Here is a 22,828-nt window from a genome sequence, read left to right as displayed (position 1 = left end):
TGCGAACTTGGCGCTATATTTCAAATTTCAGTGTTTTTGGTTTGATTACATTATTGAATTCAATTTATTATTATTATTTTTTATTATTATTAAATTATAATTTATGATTTTGTGTTTAAAATTTTAACATACCCGGGATGTTTTCTAGACTCTTGTTCGGACAGATTTCAGTGAGTTATTCCTAAAAATTACAGGCCTACAATAAAAAAAAATACATATTTCCATGCAAAAAAATGTACCGTTTTGAGCACAGAAATACTGACATAATCAGACCGCTAGGGAGGCTACAAAAAACAAATACAATATATTTATTCTTAACTTTACAAAGTCCCTTCTATTTCTCTCAGCTACTACAAATCTGCAATTTTTTTTTTTTGCTGCTGCAATCTTATTTCCTGTAGAGGGTGGCTATGTTTGTTCTTCATGGTACCACTGTATGTAAGAATGTAGCCACCCTCTCTAGCTCACTCCCGAGCAAGGGCGGACTAACCATTCAAGCACTCAGGCACTGCCCAAGGGCCCGGGGTCAGTAGGGGACCCCATAAAATGTCCCTGGTACCTTTTATAGGCTTTTATGGGTGTGTTTTGAGTGTGGGCAAGGACACAGGGGCCCCATGATCCCCAATTGCCCAGGGGCCCCATGAGTTGTCAGTCCGCCCCTGCTCCCGAGATAGACTAGAGACTATGCACTAGAGGATGTGTAGTGTGCATAGAGCAGTGTACATGACCACAATTAACATTCATCCCAAACTAACTAAAGTGAGGGGGAAATGAAGAGGTTTTGGAGTTCACAGTGGATGTTACAGGGATGTTAAAACATAGTTTTACACAGAAACAATTTCATGAAAAACAGATTACACAGTAGTGGATGTGTATAGATTATTTTTGGAAAATAGGGATATCACTTAGTGTTACTTTAAAGAGTTTCTAAAGGTTTTTGTTTTTTTTTGTAAAATAACAAACATGTCTATACTTACCTACTGTGTGCAGGGGTTTGGCACAAAGCAGCCTGGATCCTACTCTTCTAGGGTCCCCTGCAGTCTCTTCTGGCCCCTCTTGTCTGTTGGGTGCCCCCACAGCAAGCAGCTTGCTAAGGGTGCAACCGCTGCTCCAAGTGTCCATTCACACGCGGAGCCATGGCTTGCCCTGCCTCTCTCTCTCCTCATTGGCTGACTGGCTGTGATTAACAACAGTGGAATCAATGGCTCCCCCTTGCTGTCTCAGCCAATGAGGAGGCAGAGACCTCCAGCCGAGGCTGTCCTTCACATCGCTGGATCACGATGAGGCACAGGTAAGTATTGAGGGAGCTATGGGGGCACTGCTGCACACAGAAGGTTTTTTACTTTCATTCATAGAATGCATGAAGGTAAAAAACCTTCAGCCTTTGCAACCACTTTAAATCAGAAAATGGAACGAACGTCATGCTTTCAAAACCTGCAAGCAGGCTCTTTACTGTAAAAGAAACAAGCAATATCTGCAAAAAAAGAAACTGAGTCTTCATTGTTTGTTTTTGAATGCACACTGAGCTGGCAAGTGTGCCGAGATGACTGCATGTGCAGAAGTGACGCCATCACACACCTATCAATAAAGATGGCCACAGCTCAGCTCCCGGAAGAAGCCAGGTAAAAAATGCCAACACTGGCAAGGGATGTCGGACTGATATTAGATGGTTAACTATCATGAAGTTGAGCTCTGCTTGAAGTTAAAGCTGCTTTCCTTTCTCATCAAGACCTTTTCATTACATACCTTATTTTAGACCCAGTGACATCATCACTATGCTTCACTATGAAATTCAGGCAGATCATGGTTGGTGGGAGGGGCCACCACGGTGCTGTACATAGCTTCTGTCTCAAGACCCCTTGGCCCAGATACAAGCAGTGAGCTGGCACTTGGGAGGAGATATACAAATGTCAAAATGCCTTGATGGGGGAATGTCAGTCTGGAGGAGTAGATATTCCTAGAAAGGTTTCCAGACACCCCAAGGTAAAGCCCACTTGGAAGGGGTCTGCAAACTTTGCAGACAAAGGTCCAGTTTTCTGTCCTTCAGACTTTATGGGGGCCAGACTGTGGCTAATAGGAGTACACAATGTTCCAGTGTCAATGGGAATAAAAAATGTTTTAGGCTTGGTGGTCAGTGGGAGTAAAAAAAATTATATAGTGTCTGTGGTCAGTGGTAGGAATAGTGTCCCATTACTGGTGTCAGTGGGAGGAATAGTGTCCCATCATTGATATCAGTAGAAATAATATTGTCCCATCAGTGGTATTAGTGGGAGGAATAGTGCCCCATTATTGGTATTAGTGCAAGAAATAGTGCCCCATCACTGGTGTTAGTGGTTGGAATACTGTCCCATTGGTGGTATTAGTGGGAGGAATAGTGTTCCATCATTGGTATCAGTGGGAGGAATAGTGCCCCATCATTGATGTTAGTGGTAGGAATAGTGCCCTATCGTTAATATTAGTGGTAAGAATAGTGTCCCATCATTGGTATTAGTGAGAGGAATAGTGCCCCATCATTGGTATTAGTGAGAGGAATAGTGCCCCATCATTGGTATTAGTGAGAGGAATAGTGCCCCATTATTGGTATTAGTGAGAGGAATAGTGCCCCATTATTGGTATTAGTGAGAGGAATAGTGCCTCATCACTGGTGTTAGTGGTTGGAATACTGTCCCATTGGTGGTATTAGTGGTAGGAATCATGTCCCATTATTAGTATTAGTGGGTGGAATAGTGCCCCATCATTGGTGTCAGTGGGAGGAATAGTGTTCCATCATTGGTATCAGTGGGAAAAATATTGTCCCAACATTGGTATCAGTGGTAGGAATAGTGTCCCATTGGTGGTATTAGTGGGAGGAATATTGCCCCATCATTGGTGTCAGTGGGAGGAATAGTATCCCATCATTGGTATTAGTAGGAGAAATAGTGTCCCATCATTAGTATTAGGGGGAGGGATAGTATCCCTTAATTGGTATTAGTGGGAGGAATAGTGCTCCATCATTGGTATCAGTGGGAGGAATAGTGTCCCATCATTGGTATTAGTGGGAGGAATAGTACGCCATCATTGCTATTGGTGGGAAGAACAGTGTCCCATCATTGATATTAGTGGGAGGAATAGTGTCCCATCATTGGTATTAGTGGGAGGAATGGTGTCCCATCATTGGTATTAGTGGGAGGAATAGTATCCCATCATTGGTATCAGTGGGAGGAATAGTGCCCCATCATTGGTATCAATGGGAGGAATAGTATCCCATCATTGATATTAGTGTGAGGAATAGTGTCCCATCGTTGGTATTAGTGGGAGGAATAGTGCTCCATCAATAGTGTTAGTGGGAGGAATAGTGCCCCAACATTGGTATCAGTGGGAGGAATAGTGCTTCATCATTTGTATTAGTAGGAGGAATAGTGTCCCAACATAAGTATTAGTGGAAGGAATAGTGTCCCATCATTGGTATTAGTAGGAGGAATAGTGTCCCAACATTATTATTAGTGGAAGGAATAGTGTCCCGTCATTAGTATTAGTGGGAGGAATAGTGTCCCGTCATTAGTATTAGTGGGAGGAATAGTGTCCCGTCATTAGTATTAGTGGGAGGAATAGTGTCCCATCATTAGTATTAGTGGAAGGAATAGTGTCCCGTCATTAGTATTAGTGGGAGGAATAGTGTCCCATCATTAGTATTAGTGGAAGGAATAGTACCCCATCATTGGTATCAATGAGAGGAATAGTGTTCCATCATTGGTATCAGTGGGAGGAATAGTGCCCCATCATTGGTATCAGTGGGAGGAATAGTGCCCCATCATTGGTGTCAGTGGGAGGAATAGTGCCCCATCATTGGTATCAGTGGGAGGAATAGTGCCCCATCATTGGTATCAGTGGGAGGAATAGTGCCCCATCATTGGTATCAGTGGGAGGAATAGTGCCTCATCATTGGTATCAGTGGGAGGAATAGTGCCTCATCATTGGTATCAGTGGGAGGAATAGCGCCCCATCATTGGTGTCAGTGGGAGGAATAGCGCCCCATCATTGGTATCAGTGAGAGTAATAGTGTCCCATCATTGGTATTAGTGGGAGGAATAGTATTATATTGGTGGTATCTCAGGGAAGAATAGCAACCTATTGTTGAGGTCAATGAGAGGAATGGTGCCCCCTCAATGCTGTCAGTGAAAGAAATGGCCAGAGGAATAGTGCCCCAAGGGCTGGAAAAAGGCAAGCAAAGGACCTCATCCAGCCCTTGGGCCATACTTTGTAAACCACTGAGCTAGAGGATACTGAATGTCCTCTGGCCAGGAAATGTGACGAGCTCTATCTGACTTGCTGGAGCTCCTAATACACATTGTGAGACGCTCACAGTGTGCAGTGAAATCAGAGTAAGCAATTTCAGTAGAGGAGCCGATACAACTGTGCAAGGCTGAAGGTACGGCTGGAGTTCACCTTTAACCACTCTTACAGTAGAAAAGCCTTCTCTAGGAAGGAACTGGTGACTACAAGAACTACAGAAATGATTGGTAAAAAGTTTTAGTTCAGATTACAGTTATTTAACTCTTTCTTTGATCTAGGAATACTAAACTCTAATCCCAGCTAGACTTCTGAAAATAAATCAGCATTAGCGTTTGCTGGATCCCATGCTTTACCCATAATCCTCTCCTCCAGCCCAAGCAGGGATGATGTTTATTGCTGGTCCTTCCGCAGAAATGAAAACCGCTAATCATCTTCACCTTAAACGTATTAAACTAATTTGTAGAGTGCCTGTGTAAATTATTTACTTTTCAGTCACATAATCATATTTCCGAGCAGATAGAGTGAATTTCTAAGCTGCGGCGTGGGAGAACTATCAATCACCGCTAAGCATTATTATTCAGAAACAGGACGGGATATCTGCCGGTGCAAAAAAGAGACTGCATCTGTGTCTTGTGAAAATCCCCTGAACAGGATCAGCAAATGGAGCCGGGGAAAAAAAAAAAAAAAAGAAAAAAAGGTTACTTCTTACAGCAAAGTAATAAAAAATGAGAAACCTTTGATATGTAGCAGGTTGAGGAGGCTGGTGTTGGTATCCAGCAGCAGGGTATGGCCTCTCTCTACCGTGACGTTGTCGCCATCTAATGGCGGATGGCCAGAAGGCCAACTGGAATTCCGAGACCAAAGGCTGCAGAAGAAGAAGTAAGGCGTATCTTCTCCCTGTAACAGAACAAAGGGGAGTATTAAACATTGTGCACTTTAATAAAATAAATGATAATGATGAGACGTGATTGGAACTCAGCGTTTCCCCTAATTTCAGAGGACACTGCTTTTTTTTTATATCTTCCCCACCAGAATCCTCACTTATTTACTACATGGATTTACTGAATATAGCACAGAAAATGCATATTCATATCAGTCCCTGTCCTCAAGGAGATTACAATCTAAAGCCTCGATCACATATATATACACACCCTGAGGCCAATTAACCTACCAGCATGTTTTTGGAGAACATGCAAACTCCATGCAGGTAGTGTACTTGGCGGGTCCCTGGTGTTGTAAGGGCTCATTCACATGTGCACCCAAGGGGCAATAGAACCAGATGGTTGAGCTGCGGTTTGACCATCCCCCATCTGCCCATCTGAACACAGACATGCAGCCGCTCACAACTATACACATTACACATACAGCAGAAAAAATTAAACATCATGTCGCATTTACCACTGCCAGACGCGAAATATGCAAGTCCACATCGTAACCACGTGCAATTGTGGTGCAGCATTTATATGGTTATATCAGGTAGTGAGGAGGCACTGCAGATCGCTTTTCAGAGGGGTAGCAAGGGCTGCCACACACGTGAAGCAGAAGTGCTAATCGCTAAGCCATTGTGCCTCTCTTTGTAAGTCTGAATTGGCTCCCTCCCATATTGGGACCATTTATGATGTATATTCTCTTTGCGGCTAGACTACATATTGCTAAAAAATGGAAGGGAAATGTAGCCCATAGTGTCAGTGAAGTCACATGGAATGCAATAGTACAGTGGATAAGTGATTAGCACCTCTGCTGAGCAGCACTAGGGTCATTGGTTTTAAACCTGACGACGGTACTACCTGTATGGAGTTTGCATGATTTCCCAGGTTTCCTCCCACACTTAAAAGACATGCTGGTCAGTTAATTGGATCCTGTCTAAAATGGCCCTAGTACATGAATGTGAGTTAGGGACCTTAGACTGTAAGCTCCTTAAGGACAGGGACTGATGTGAATGTACAATATACTATGTTTTCCTTGACCATTGTAACTCCCTCTGCATTGGCCTACCGAATCGCAGGCTATTCCCTCTTTAGTCTATCATGAATGCTGCTGCCAGAATCATCCACCTTACTAACCGTTCTGTGTCTGCCACCCCTCTCTGCCAATCCCTCCACTGGCTTCCCATTGCCCAACAGATAAAATTCAAAACATTAACAATAACATATAAAACCATTTATAACTCTGCCCCAAATTACATCACTGATCTTGTCTCTAAATATCACCCAAACTGTACTCTCCGCTCCTCGCACGACCTCCTACTCTCTAGCTCCCTTGTCTCCTCCCATGCTCGTCTCCAGGACTTCTCTAGAGCTTCCCCCATCTTCTGGAACTCTCTATCCAAATTTATCAGACTATCACCTACTCTGCTCATTTTTAGGCAATCTCTGAAAACCTATCTCTTCAGGGAAGCCTATCCTGCCCTCAGCTAATACTGGAATCTTCTACTCTTCCAACCAGTCCATCCCCCACAGTTACTACCTTTTGTACCACTAGCCCCTCCCTCCTAGATTGTAAGCTCCCAGGATCAGGCCCTCCTAACCCTCTTGTATTGAACTGTATTGTTACTGTACTGTCTCCCGTTATTGTAAAGCGCTGAGCAAACTGTTGGCGCTATATAAATCCTGTATAATAATAATAATAATGTTTAAATTGATGGTTCTATATAAATACCTGAAATAAATAATACCTGTATGAGAGAATGACTGCATTACATCCACATACCCAATTCCATAGGATGTAGGTCCTCTACCCGATTTACCCCAATGTTGGATCCCCTGAGGATTGTGATTTAATTGCGGCCAAATTAAAATGAGAGAGATCTCCATTGTGTGTCTTCTTGCATTTGTTTTGTTTTTCACCTTGATATTCCTTCTAATGCTACATTTTTTGGAGTTGATATCATTATGCCAATTTAAGTACCAATTCCGGCTACAATGCCTTGTTAGCTATCTTGTTTGTTGACTTTGACTATGTATGGTCTGGTATTCTTTGATCATGATGTACGGATGTAATATTATTATTATAAATATTGTTATTATTATCCACTTGAGCTCTGGAAGGTTTTACCCCCTTCATGACAAGGCCATTTTTTACAATTTGACACTGCACTACTTCAACTGGTAATTGCACGGTCATGCAATGCTGCACCCAATAAAAATGTATATAATTTTTTTTTTTCACACAAATAGAGATTTCTTTTGGTGGTATTTGATCACCACTGTGTTTTTTTTTATTTTTGAGATATAAACAAAAAAGACTGTACATTTTGAAAAAAAATATATTTTATTTTACTTTCTGCTATAAACCATATGCAATAAAAAAATGTAAAAAAAATTGAATTTCTTCATAACTTTGTCCAAATGTATTCTGCTACATGTCTTCGGTAAAATAAAATCCCAATACATGTATATTGACTAGTTTGCATCAAAGCTATAGCATATACAATCTATGGCATATATACATTGGAATTTTTATTTATTTATTTTCATACTACTAATGGTGGTAAATCAGCAAATTATAATAATGAGACTGTGAAAGTGCTGCGGGCAATCTGACACTAACTGACGCTGAGAGGACAGTGACATCACCATGAACATTAAAATAGTGATCAGCGATAATAATATATACACTATCACTCTACTAATGACATTGGCTGGTGGGGTTAACATCTAGGGTGATCAAGGGGTTAAACATTTGCCTAACTATGTGTAATGTGTGTAAAGTGTGGTGCTTTTACTAATAGAGCTCTTTGTTTCTTATTCCTGCTTTGCAGGGGTGAGAAATAGAGAGGTTGTCCCCTCTGTACAGATCTCTGTGTTGATTGTCAACACAGGGCTCTGGGCTGTGAGTGGACATAGCAGATCAATAGGTCCCGGCCATGAATCATTGCCTGACAGACTCCCGCTGTGTACAATCACAGTGGGTGTCAGCGAAGAAGCGCACATGCGCACACCCTTAACCAGGAAGCAAGCAGTGACGCACCAGTAAGTCGCTTTGCCTGCATGGGCCGCCTGTCCGCAGTACATTGTGGTCCAGAAATGGTTATACAAGATTTATCTAGCATCAATAGTTTGTACAGCACTTTATAATAAAAAAGGACACAGTACAGGTACAGAACATGTCAAAACAAGAGGGTTAGGACGTATTGTCAACATTTCACCACATTTATTCTAAAAACCTCATTAAAAATGTTAAAAAAAAAAGAAAATTAAAGAAGAAAAAAAAAAAAGGAAAATTTTGAGCTGACTTGATACACTATATATACTTATACATGTTAATGTACATTCACTACATTATTGGCCCTGCATTCGATTTCTAAGAATCTGTTTCTTTTTTTTCTCCTTGTAACCTCCTCCATGAGATCCTGAACCTCTCCTTTTCCTTCTCATTTCCTTTGTCTGGAATGAACAGTGCATGTTTGTTGCAGTCATGTAGACTACTCTATGCACACTGCAAATCCCATAGTCCGTAGCCTATCATTCATAGTCCATCTCAGGAGTGAACAAGAGAGGGTGGCTACCAGGGGCGGACTGGCCATTTGGAAACTCGGGCACTGCCCGAGGGCCCGGGGTCAGTAGGGGGCCCTATGGGATGCCTCTGGTACATTTATCATAGGCTTTTTTGAGTTTGGGCAAGGACACAGGGGCCCCATGATCCCCTATTGCCCGGGGGCCCCATGAGTTGTCAGTCCCCCCCTGGTGGCTACATTCCTACACACAGTGGAATCATTGAGAATGAGCGTAGCCACCCTCTAACAGGAAGTCAGATCACATCAGTGAAAAAAAAAAAGGATTTAGAGGAGAGCAATAGGAGGTATGTTTATGTACCTTTAGTCAAGAATAGATATTTTTCTTTTTAAAATATTCACTTTATAGTATTTGTACCTGCTTGTTCACTACGTATACTGAGCTATACATGTGCAGCTCAGTGTACAAGTTCTGCATTTGCCAAGATAAATTTACTCCTGCACATGCCCGGGACTGATGTTATTCAGGCCTGGCCAATCAAAATGGCTGCAGATTGAAAAGGAGTCCAGCTGAAGAGGTTAGCGACTGGCGAGGGTGCTCGTGGACGCCACGTCACTTGACTGGCCAGGAAACAGCTTGGACTTAACTACCATGGAAAACCTCTAGGTAAAACTAAAGCATGGTTTCAGAAAAGATATAAAAAAACGCCACGTACTGAATCTATAATAATGTGCTTGTATTACAACAAATATTATTACTTCAGAACTTGCAAATTTCTCTCCTGGAAATGCTTGTATTGCTTCTAAAGGCTAACCAACTCTATATTGACATTTCTGTACATGAACACATGCATCCCTGCACTTCTATTATGAACATGTTGCAATCTATGGTGCACTTCTATCCTTTTTCTTTGGCTCCATACCTGAAATTTGTACCAGAGCTGCATTAGCCAGTTAACAGTGTGTTACTAATGCACAGGGTGGATAAAAATCAATGATTTAAAAAAAAAAAAAAAAAAAAAATCGGATGTTTTTAATTTAAATCAGATTTTTTTTTATTTAAATCGGATTTTTTAAATAAAATGCTTTTTGAGGAAAATATATTACCATCCAAAGGTTATTCCATCATGAAATAAAGATTAGTTTTTTAATTATGTAGAATAAGGCTGTATATGTTTAATTTTTTTGGTAAATAAATCCCATGAATCCATTCACAATGTCATGCTCTTCCAGAGGTTTTTGTAAGATTATTGGGCAGTTTCTCTGCCTACAAGATATTATCACAGATGCTCGGTTTACTTTTGCAGTTCTCAAAACTGAATTTGACTCAGCGGAGATCACATGCCTCTTCTTCACAGCAAAAATGTTATAACATGAACAGAGTTAAGAAAAAGACCTTCATCCTAACTTCTACAAACCTATGAATACAGAATCAACCCCTTCAGTGCTAAGTTTCAAGAAGTTCAGTGAATAGAATAGAAACAATATTTTTCTGATTGTTTGGAGTGGAATAGATCTGCACAAGAAGAAAGTGAACTAAGTGTGAGGAGGAAGGGGCTGACAGTCTAAGTTTCTTAAAATATATATATTTTGTTTAGCCAAATTAGTTAACAAACATGGATGTTTAAGCAAATCACATATGCTGGAATGTTATTGTTTCAGATGAATAAATCTATTTAAATTGTTATTATTAAGGTAATGATTATTTTTCTCCTTCCTAAGTACAACAGAAAAGTTGTACAAATATGAATGATTAACCTCTTAAACTGGGGATAAAAAAACTAATATGAAAGGTTGTTGTTCTAAAAATCTTCATCTACTTGCATATTAAAGTTATACCAGCAAGAATTAGTCTTCATGTAGAAAACTAGGATTTAAATCAAGCCTTACTGACCAGTGATTTAAATCGTGATTTAAATCAGTTTTATTTAAATCAATTCCACCCTGCTAATGCAGGCCATAGACGGGTCGAAAACCGGCCGTTTTTAAAAAAAAAACAAAAAAATCAGTCAATCAATAGGCCGATGTTACCACCAATGGTAAAAAAAAAAAATCGGCCAATTTTCATTCCGTCTACGGCCGGCATTTAATTACTTCTGTCGCTTTCAGAGAGCTCCATTATTATATTTGACATGAAAAAGTATTGCGGTTGCAACAATGTATCCATTTGTATCCCTTACCGATAGATGTTTTTATTCGGATACAAATAGATACTTTGTTGCAACCGCAATACTTTTTCATGTCAAACATAATAGCGGACTGGAATTCTTTTTCTTCTCCTTCTTTTTCTTCTTTTTTCTTCTTCTTGCAGGTCACGGCTTTTATCGGTAAAACAATCAGCCGATTTGCCCATCATTGCCAGGAAAATCAGCCGCTTTTTTTCCAGCTTTACCGATAAAAAAAATGTGCCAAAACCCCGAAAAACGTCCGACCAATTAACCCACTAACGGTGCAAAAATCGGCCGATTTTTTATATGGCCTGCATTAAGCTTCAACTGCAGTGAATTATAGACTAAAGGATTTGCCGCTCTTTGGGTCTCCTCCTCATGTATCCCCTCCTGGCAGCGCCACCTACTCTCCGTAACTCCCAATCTGGTAAGTGACTGCCTATTCTAACCAACTCTATCATTAACCCTGTCCAGCCTTGTATTCCCTGTCCCCCTTGTCATGTAGCTCTTCGCCTATTTTTTTCTTTTTGCTTTCTAAGAATTTTTGTCCAAATTTCGCACCATTAGTGGGTCACAGAAACGGCCAATTTTCGAGTGACCATCAAATTTGAGTGATCGGGCATGTTGGAAAGTTTTTGAAAAACTAATTAATTTTGAATCAATGATGGGAGAATCGTGCGAGAAATATAGACGAAAAAGAAATGATCATGAGCTTTGACCTGGAAAGAAAAGAACATTCTTAGCCACGAAAATTATTTTCTGCAGCAACATGAGATGAAATTGAAGGCTTGGTTGGCTGAATTTCGAAATCAATGGTGCACCATCGGAAACGCACTAAATTTCTGATTTTCGTTTAAAGAAAATTTGTTTGGAATTTGACCCATGTATGGCGTGCATTACACACAACTGCTACAAGATAATTAACCCCTAACTAATGATGGAGCATAAAACAAATCTTAACGCCTGAACAAAATTTTGACATGTTTTAGTAAAACTGTACATATCATCGCAACGTCAATGTGTATCAAGGTGACTAATTTTATTATGAAAAAAAAAAGCTGGCCCAAAATAGTAGAAAATAGCAAAAAAAAAGTAGAATTTTTTTTCAAAGTTTGCTATATATTACTTGCAATTACCATAACTTACTACCAACGAACAACTCCAAATAGATTCACTGCTTCTGACGATCACAGCAATACCACATATATGTATATTTGTACCCCCAGTAGGGCCCAGAAACATTTTTTAGTGAACATTTTGCTATTTTTTTTAATCCTACCTAAAACACACTGACATTGACACTGATACTATTTTAAAAATGGCTTTTTTAATCCTACCTAAAATAAATTGACCCTCACCTTTAGCTCTGACCTCGACCTTTGACCCTGACCTTGATACTGACTATAACCCTGACCTGATCAAACCCTGATCTAGCTAATTTATCTTTACTTTTTAATTTTTTTATCTTTTATACTGCTACAGGGCGGCAGGGGTGTGCAAAAATTTGCGCTCCCGTGGTTTTCGCGGACTGGGGGGGCGAGTGTGTGCCCCCGCCGATCTGCGGGTGCCGTGATTTGATCCCCGAGGGATCAATCATCCAATTTAGGCCAGTGATGGTTGGCCTAAGTCGGATGATCGATCCCTGTCCTATCAGGAATCTTCCTGTACCTGTGTTTACAGTTACACAGGTACAGGAAATGATGACATCTTCTCTCTTTGGGTACATTCCATCCGAGAGAGAGAAGGACCAACACATAGTGAGTTAAAAAACACACTTTAGAACACTTTAGAGCACATTTAACCCCTTGATCGCCCCCAGTAGTACAGTGTACAGATTTTTTGCTGATCACTGTATTAGTGTTGCCGGGGACTTCAGATAGCGTTAGTGTCAGTTAGCGCCCATCCCAGATAGCTTCAGATTGCCCGTCAGTACACCAGTAATCACATTTAACCCCTTGATTGCCAGGAACACGCTCACATACACAATAAACCTCCATTGCTAGTATAGTGTCTGAATAGATCAATAGCTTTGATCAGATCAGCACTATACCAGCGTTCACATTAGTATAGTGTCCCCAAAAATGCAGCATTAGCGGGATCAGCCCCGGCACCTGCATTTAGCCCCTACGCTTACCCCTCCTTTCTCCTGCAGCAAGTGCAGTGTCAGTAGGTCACTGTCACTTGATACATTGCACACAAAACCGCAGTGTTCGCAGAATCAGGCCTGATCTCTGTTAGCACTTGTCTGTAAATTTTTGTGTAGCGGTTCAAGCAGTCCCTGACAGCCAGGTGCTCTTTTTCCTGTGAATCACTCTATGTATCTATAAATTTAGTGGCCAAAATATTCAACGAAAGGTACTCTAGTGAAGAGGCCTACAGGATTCTGAGCATGTCAGGTGAGAGCGAAGGGGAAGACTCCCTGACACAATCAGCCTCAGAATACAAACCTGTAGACAGTAGCGGCATCCTGACAGATAGCTCAGATGATGGAGAAGAGGTCTCTGTGAAGATCAGGCGTACCCGACCCCATTTCCAGGTTGCTGAGATGTTCCAAATGCATGATGACTCTCATATGCAGCAGAGTGCCAGTACAAGTGCTGCTCTACCTTTTGGTGAACTGGCGAGCACCAGCGGCCTAGTACATCCTGGTCTTTCACATACCAGCACTGCAGTATCACTTGGTGATGTAGCGAGTCCCATAAGTGCAGTACAAGCTGGTGCGGTGATGAGCACAAGTAGTGTCCCGCAGCCACCAAGAATTCGCAGACAGGCCCGTAGAGCTCCCCGTATCCTTCCGGATGTGCTTGCAAATCCCGATTGCCAGCCCACAAATTCTGCAGCACTCGTACTTCCCCCATTCACTGCCCATCCCGGAATTCAGGTGGAAACAGCAAATTTAAATACTCCACTTGATTTTTTGGAGCTGTTTTTCACAGAAGATCTGTATGCATTGGTTGTGCATGAAAGTAATTTATATGCATAACAGTTTATCGCCACCAACCCAAATTCAAAGCTTGCCAGACCAATCTCATGGAAACCCATTACAGTTTCTGAATTTAAAGTTTTTTGGGCCTAACCCTCAATATGAGCATTACTAAAAAAAAATGAATTGCGGTTGTATTGGTCCACAGACCCGATTCATCCTATGCCCGTGTTCTCTGCTGCCATGGCCAGGCAAAGATATGAGAGTATAATGCGTTTTATGCATTTCAATGACAACACACTCTGTCACCCTTGGGTTGACTCTGAATTTGACCGGCTCCAAAAAATTTGGCCCCTCGTAAATCACCTTAACCAAAAATTTGCAGATGTCTATACTCCCCAGCAAAACATCTGTGTTGACGAGTCCCTCATTATTTTTCTGGTCGCCTTGCATTCAAACAATTTCTCCTAAGCAAGTATGCCAGATATGGGCTCAAGATGTATAAGACCTGTGAGAGGGCAGAAGCTATACATATAAGTTTCGGATTTATGAAGGAAAAGATAGTCACATGGAGCCCCCGGATGCCCAGACTACATGGGAAGCAGTGGCAAGATAGTTTGGGACTTGGTTTCATCCTTTTTCCATAGGGGGTACCACTTGTATGTGGACAATTTTTATTAAAGTGTGCCACTATTTAGACATTTGTACAATCTTGGAATTGGTGCATGTGGCACCGTGCGACCTAATCGACGGGGCTTCCCCCAACAGCTTGCAAATACCCGTCTTAGAAAGGGGGAAAAAGCCTGCTTGAGGAATGAGGAATTGCTTGCAGTGAAGTGGAAGGACAAACGGAATGTTTCCGTCCTGTCTTCCATTCACGCAGACACAACCATCCAAATTGCCATGGCAGCTGGTGTTGTTGAGAAGCCCCTCTGTGTCCACGACTATAGCCTTAACATGGGAGGGGTGGACTTCAACGACCAGATGATGAAGCCGTACTTAGTTTCCTGAAAACCCGGACACTGGTACAAAAAAGTGTATTTATTTCAATTGGCTCTATATAATGCTTTTGTGCTTTACAAAGCAACTGGAGGAAGTGGATCCAGGAACAGATTATCACAGCCCTTTTGTAGCCAGAAGACGCTGTGACCCAAACCCCCAACCCAGATGCAATTAGCCGGCTGCACACACTAGTGGAGTATTAATATAGGGCAGGGCTTAAAATTCAAGTCCTGAGCTACTAGCTAGGCCTTAAGAGTTACTCGCCACCAAAAAACACACAAACAGAGACACCTGTACACACACACACAGACATGTAAATATACACATACACACACAGACACACATGTACACACACACAGGCACATACAGACATGCATACACACAGATACATGTACATACACAGAAAAACACACACAGACACATGTACAAGCACACACAGACACATGTACATACATACACAGACACATGTACATCATTGGTGTCAGTTTGGGGGGGAAATAGTGCCCCATCATTGGTGTCAGTGGGGGGGGGGAATAGTGACCCATCATTGGCGTAAGTGGGGGGGGGGGGAATAGTGACCCATCATTGGTGTCAGTGGGGGGGAGGGGATAGTGACCCATCATTGGTGTCAGTAGGGGGGGGATAGTGTCCCATCATTGGTGTCGGGGGGGGGAACACTGCCCCATTGTTGGTGTCAGTGGGGGGAGGAATAGTGCCCCATCGTTGGTGTCAGTGGGGGGAGGAATAGTGCCCATCGTTGGTGTCAGTGGGGGGGAAATGGTGCCCCATCAATGGTGTTTGTGGGAGGAATAGTGCCCCATCATTGGTATCAGTGACACTAATGATGGGGCACTACTCCTCCCACTGACACCAATGATACTTACCTTGCTGACCCTTGTTCCAGCCTGGGCTCGCTCCCTCCCTCTCCTATCCACAGCCAGCATATCTGGCTACAGCCGGAGCACCATCTGCCCGGCACAGACACTTACCGGTCAGCTGTCTTCCTTCTCCGGCCGCTCTCCTCTTCACTTGTGCTCCCTCACTTCTTTGATCTTCGCGCTGCTTCTCCTCTCCAAGCTCCGCCTCCTCGACGGTGATTGGCCGTGTGTGCCTTTCCTGAGCTACAGTTCCGGCTTCCAATCATCAGCGAGGAGGCAGAGCTTGCAGAGGGAGGGACAAGCTGCCGTAGGCTGTTGAGTGATCCCGGGGGTGTGGCAAGATGACAGGGGTGGAACGTCATCCCACCCACACATCGCGATCCAGGGAAATGAAGACACCGGACCCACTGACAACCTCCCTACCCCTCCTCCAGCAGCTCCTCGTGGACTGGATCGACGTGGGACTGGGACACGGAGACCCAGGTAAGACACAGCAGCCCGCCCCTGTACTGAGTGCCCCTTTCGTGGGAAAGAGGGGGGGCGGCGTCGCCGCTGCGCCACCCCCCTAAAAAGTGCTGCCCTAGGCAAACGCGTTGTTTGCCTCGCGGCAAATACACCCCTGGGGGACACAATCGCCCCCACCATAATTTCCACTCGCCATTGGCGAGCAGGCGAGTGGAAATTTCAAGGCCTGATATAGGGTGCAGCATGGCACAGTTCAGGACACATTTACACAAGGTTTCGAAAGATGTTAGGTAGTCAGGAAACTGACTATCGCATTTGGAGAGATCCTAAAATCTGTTTTAAAAAGTTTAAAGTTTAAAAAAAGTAAAATAAATAAATAAATAAAACGTACAAATCCCTCCAACAATAAAAAAAATGTAAAAACCAAAAATAGTTATAGTTTTTTTTGTTGTCGTTGTTGTTACTGTTACAATTTTACTGTTTTATTGTTACTGTTATATTGTTAACCATTGCTGTTTTCTTTGCAGGAATGTCATTCAGCTGCAACACCGACCTGTTTATTCTGACAGCAACAGGAACTTGCTCTCAGAATATACATAAGTCAATGTGGGCAGCGCTGTTGGATAAGATTTTTCATCCGCAGTTAAAAAAGAGCACATATGCTGAAGTATGGGGGCCTGGGTGGCCAGCTGGTTGATGACCACAATGCTTCGGCATATATATTTTATAATATTCTTTGGCACATTTCATGTGTACCCACCATTAGAAGTGAGTGGATGCAGGGAGGTATATTCTAATGGTGGGCATACCACACACTTTTTCTAGCAGAGATTTCGTCTCTTTTTTTCATTCAGCCCACAGGCTGCATAAAAAAAAAAAGAACATCGCATATGCACCCAACAAGGACCAGCAATGTAAGCTACAAACATTTCATCACTTCAGTTTCGCAGGATATAAACAACGCCATTTGTAAATTGGGAAAGCATCTGATCACACCGATCTTGGTGAGATTAGATAATGTAAGGGCAGAGGAGATATCTAGAGTCTGATAGAACCCAGATTTCTCAAAAAAGAATATATGACATTACCCATTGAAGTTATAGGGAAAATTTGCATACCCTGTGATGGCATTAAAAGTGATAAAAAAAAAAAAAGAAAGGGACAGTGTAAAGATAATTAAAAAAATTAAAAATAACAAAAAAAAAGCACCCTCACCCCCCTGCACGCGTGCGAACGAGCACCTGCGTGCGCGAGCATTGACCCTGTGCCAGTATGTAAACAGCAGTTGCACCATGCATGTGAGGTATCGCCGTGAACGTCAGATCAACTGCAGTAATTCTAGCACAAGACCTCCTCTGTAAATCTAAAATGTTAGCTTGTAAAGGCTTTTAAATCATTGCCTATGGATATTAAAAATGTATGCAGTTTGTCGCCATTGCACGGGGCATGCGCAGTGTTAGCCCCAGGTCACATACAGTCATGGCCGAAATTGTTGGCACCCTTGATATTTTTCCTGAAAATCAAGTATTTCACACAAAAAAGGTATTGCATTAACACATGTTTTGCTATACACATGTTTATTCCCTTTGTATGTATTGGAACAAATATAAAACAGAGGCAGAAAAGCAAATATGACATAATGTCACACAAAACCCCAAAAATGGGCTGGACAAAAGTATTGGCACCCTTAACTTAATATTTGGTTGCACACCCTTTGGAAAACATAACTGAAATCAGTCGCTTCCTATAACCATCAATAAGCTTCTGACACCTCTCACCCGGAATTTTGGACCACTCTTCCTTTGCAAACAGCTCCAGGTCTCTCTTATTGGAAGGACACCTTTTCCCAACAGCAATTTTAAGATCTCTCCACAGGTGTTCAATGGGATTTAGATCTGGGCTCATTGCTGGCCACTTCAGAACTCTCCAGCGCTTCTTTGCCATCCATTTCTGAGTGCTTTTTGACGTATGTTTGGGGTCATTGTCCTGCTGGAAGACCCAGGATCTTGGACGCAAACCCAGCTTTCTGACACTGGGCCCTACAGTGCGACCCAAAATCCTTTGGTAATCCTCAGATTTCATGATGCCTTGCACACAGTCAAGGCACCCAGTGCCAGAGGCAGCAAAACAACCCCAAAACATCATTGAACCTCCACCATATTTTACCGTAGGTACTGTGTTTTGTTCTTTGTAGGCCTCATTCCGTTTTCGGTAAACAGTAGAATGATGTGCTTTACCGAAAAGCTCTATCTTGGTCTCATCTGTCCACAAGACGTTTTCCCAGAAGGCTTTTGGCTTACTCAAGTACATTTTGGCAAACTGTAGTCTTGCTTTTTTATGTCTCTGTGTCAGCAGTGGGGTCCTCCTGGGTCTCCTGCCATAGCGTTTCATTTCATTTAAATGTCGACGGATAGTTCGCGCTGACACTGATGCTCCCTGAGCCTGCAGGACAGCTTGAATGTCTTTGGAACATGTTTGGGGCTGCTTATCCACCATCCGGACTATTCTGCGTTGCAATCTTTCATCAATTTTCCTCATCCGTCCACGACCAGGGAGATTAGCTACAGTGCCATGGGTTGCAAACTTCTTGATAATGTTGCGCACTGTGGACAAAGGCAAATCTAGTTCTCTGGAGATGGACTTGTAACCTTGAGATTGTTGATATTTTGCCACAATTTTGGTTCTCAGGTCCTCAGACAGTTCTCGTCTCCTCTTTCTGTTGTCCATGCTTAGTGTGGCACAGACAGACACACAATGCAAAGGTTAAGTGAACGTCTCTCCTTTTTATCTGCTTTCAGGTGTGATTTCTATATTGCCCACACCTGTTACTTGCCCCAGGTGAGTTTACAGGAGCATCACATGCTTGTAACATTCTTATTTATCCGCAGTTGTGAAAGGGTGCCAATACTTTTGTCCAGCCCATTTTTGGAGGTTTGTGTGACATTATGTCGAATTTGCTTTCTTTCCTCCCTTTTTTTGTTTTGTCCCAATACACACAAAGGGAATAAACATGTGTATAGCAAAACATGTGTTAATGCAATACGTTTCGTGAGAAATACATGATTTCCTGGAGAAATATCAAGGGTGCCAACAATTTCGGCCATGACTGTATATGCGGCCGTGCAGGATGCATTTTGCACAGGCACGAGAGTCCATTCATTTGAATGGACTCACGTGCCCGTGACACGCAGGGAAGAAGTCCCTGCACTTCTGAAAATGCAGTCCACACGGGAACCTCGGTTGCCAGTATGGTTGCATTTTCCAGTGCGGGCGGCGTGTCATTAGAACTAATGGCACCCACCCGCGGGTCCGCATTTCTCTGTGCGGGTGGTGCGGCTGCATGAATTTTCGTGCGGATCCGCAGCAGAACCACCTGCACAGATGTGATCCTCACCTTAATGTATGTCATGTTTGGTATCTATTTACTATACCATCATACCATCATCTTTTATATTTTACCAAATAATTGGCCAATATACTGTGTTTTGGGCATTAAAAGTAAAAAAAGTGTATTTTTAAAAAAACATTTGCATTTGAAAAATCGCTTTTCGAGTACTGTGACATAAAAAATTGCAGCACCCACCATTTCATTCACTAGGGTGCTTTTAAAAAATATATGTTTGGGGGTTCAAAGTAATTTCCTAGTCAAAAATACAGATTTTTGTCATGTGAACAAAAATTGTCAGGAAAAGCTTGGTCTTCGGGTGGTTAGAAGAGTGAGTGATGTGTGGCATAAACTTCTAATGCTGGGCATAAAATGCCCCCACCCCCCAAAATTACCCCTTTTTTGGAAAGTAGACACCCCAAACTATTTGCTGAGAGGCATGTTGAGTCAATAGAAGAATTTATTTTTGTACCACAAGTTTTTGGAAAATGACAAAAAAAATATTTTTTTTTACACACAATTGTCAATTAAATGATTTATTGCTCACACATGCCATGGGTATATGTGGAATTACTCCCCAAAATACATTCTGCTACTTCTACTGAGTATGGGGGTACCACATGTGAGAGACTTTTTGGCAGTCTAGCCAAGTACAGGACCCCAAAATCCAATAAGCACCTTCAGGCTTTTAAAGGGCTTTATTTCCTCATTACACTTCCTGACTACCTATCACAGTTTCAAAGGCCCTGAAATGCCAGGATAACACCAACCCCCCCCCCCCCTTGCAAAAAATTACCCCTTTATGGAAAGTAGACACCCAAAGGAATTTGATAAGAAGCATGTTGAGTATTTTGCAGATCTTGTTTGTTGCCACAAGCTTTTGGAAAATTAAGAACAAGAAACATATATTTAAAAACTTTGTGAGAAAAAATTAGATCTGCAAAATACTCACCATGCCTCTTTTTAAATTCCTTGGGGTGTCTACTTTCCAAAAAGGGGTCATTTGGGGGATTTGGTGCAATCCTGGCATTTCAGGGCCTCTGTAAGTGAAATGAGGAAGTTACGCACCTTCAGGTTTTCAACGTGGTCATTGGATTTCAGGCTGTGTAAATTGCAGTATCTAGACCAGGGGTGGGCAAACTTTCTGACTTGAGGGCCGCAATGGGTTCATATATTGGACCCGGGGGCCGGACTAGCTGCTGGCCGGCCCAGCCACTACCATGCCATCCATAGTAAGTATAGTAATATTCCCCCATAGTAAGCATAGTAATTAATCCCCCATATAGTAATTCATCCCCCATAGTAATTCATCCCCCATATAGTAATTCATCCCCCATATAGTAATTCATCCCCCATATAGTAATTCACCCCCCCTATAGTAATTCATCCCCCATATAGTAATTCATCCCCCATAGTAATTCATCCCCCATATAGTAATTCATCCCCCATATAGTAATTCATCCCCTATAGTAATTCATCCCCCATATAGTAATTCATCCCCCCTATAGTATTTAATCCCCCCTATAGTAATTAATCCCCCATATAGCAATTCATCCCCCATAGTAATTCATCCCCCATAGTAATTCATCCCCCATATAGTAATTCATCCCCCATAGTAATTCATCCCCCATATAGTAATTCATCCCCCATAGTAATTCATCCCCATATAGTAATTCATCCCCCCTATAGTAATTCATCCCCCATATAGTAATTCATCCCCCCTATAGTAATTCATTCCCCATATTGTGTCAATTCACTTACCTTTGCTCCGCGCGTTCCTCTCGCCGTGTTCCCGCGCCGTTCCGGTCTTCAGGGCGGACTGTGAGAGGAGAGGAGTTTGTCACGCTGCCCCGCCTACATCCTGACAGCCAATGTTTGCCACGCTCCGCGGGCCGGATTAAAAGGTCCGCCGGGCCGTATACGGCCCGCGGGCCGTAGTTTGCCCATTGCTGATCTAGACCATAGTTTGTAGACACTATAACTTTCACACAAAGTAGTCAATATACACTTATTGGGATTTTTTTACCAAAAACATGTGGCAGAATACATTTTGGCCTACATTTATGATGAAATTTGAGTTTTTTTGGATATTTTTATGACAGAAATGAGAAAATATTTTTTGTTTTCAAATCTTCGTTCTTCTGTTTATAGAGCGAAAAATAAAAAGTGCACAGGTAATCAAATACCACCAAAAGAAAGCTCTATTTGTGTGAAATAAAGGACATAAATTAAATTTATGTACAGTATTGCATAACCACGCAATTGCAAGTTAACCAAAAGACGCCTGGCCAATAGCCGTTTGGCGGCCGGCAAAATGCTGTAGATATCCGGGGTGGACGCCAAATGGCGTCCTCCCAGGCATGCACAGTTTTTTCACGCTTGCAGAGCCGCGGAGCGGCGCGATCTGTCACCAGCCGTGTACCTCGGACATGGCCGATGACAGATCTGAGTATCGGCCCCCGTTGCCGGTACCATGTGACCTGCTGTGACCAGTCACAGCAGGTCACATGACAGTTGTATACAATGGATGGCTTCATTCATGCCAAGCATTGTATACTAGTGTCTAGCTGTGAATGGTCACAGTGATCAGATGCACATGTCATGTGATTAGCTGTGGCCAAATCACAGCTAAGCACAAGAAAAAAAAAACCCTGAATGAATCGATGTCATTCAGGTAAATGCTTGCTTATATCAAAGGAATTCTTTGCTATAAGCAAATTGTGTAAAAAAAATAAATAAATAAATAAAATACTGATCACTTCCCCAAAGTAGTACAATGTTACTATGGTAACATTGTACTACTTTGGTCATAGTGAAATATGAAAAAAAAAATCTTAAAAAAAAAGAAAAAAAAAGATAATAAAAATTTAAAATTAAATAAAAAAAAATTTAAAAAAATTATATATTTTTTTTCATACTGTCAGTGTCCCTGATCACCGCCATGCCAGTTATATGATGACGCTGTACTGCACTGGTGACAGGATGTAAAAAAAAATAGTGAAAATAATTTTATTAATTTTTTAATTTTCCGAAAAATTATGACAAAAAAATACAACTTCAAAAAACTTGGCATGCCTCTTATGAAGTACGTTGGACTGTCTACTCTGCAAAAAGGGGTCATTTGGGGATATCTGTACTATTCTGACATTCTTCTGACCTCAAGAAATTAGATTGGCTGTCAGTACTTCAGGATTGATCAATATTCAGATCTATACCATAGTTTGTGAACTCTATAACCTTCCTACAAACTAAAAAATACATCCTAATTTGGGTTATTTTCAC

The 22,828-nt window shown here is 42.0% G+C and overlaps 1 protein-coding gene across 1 annotated transcript in view; it reads right to left on the bottom strand.

Moving 5' to 3' along the window:
• PKHD1 (PKHD1 ciliary IPT domain containing fibrocystin/polyductin) overlaps positions 1-22,828 on the bottom strand; it is an 808,705-nt gene that overhangs the window by 474,631 nt on the left and 311,246 nt on the right. Inside the window, exon 29 of the mRNA XM_089685961.1 lies at positions 5,007-5,169. Within this exon, the coding sequence (XP_089542087.1) occupies positions 5,007-5,169 (163 nt within the window). The remainder of the gene's footprint in view (positions 1-5,006; positions 5,170-22,828) is intronic.

This window comes from Staurois parvus, unplaced genomic scaffold (assembly GCF_062004578.1).
Source record: "Staurois parvus isolate SC_StPar_1 unplaced genomic scaffold, SC_StPar_1.0 ptg000390l, whole genome shotgun sequence".
Lineage (NCBI taxonomy): Eukaryota > Metazoa > Chordata > Amphibia > Anura > Ranidae > Staurois > Staurois parvus.
This window is presented reverse-complemented; position numbering and strand designations above follow the sequence as displayed.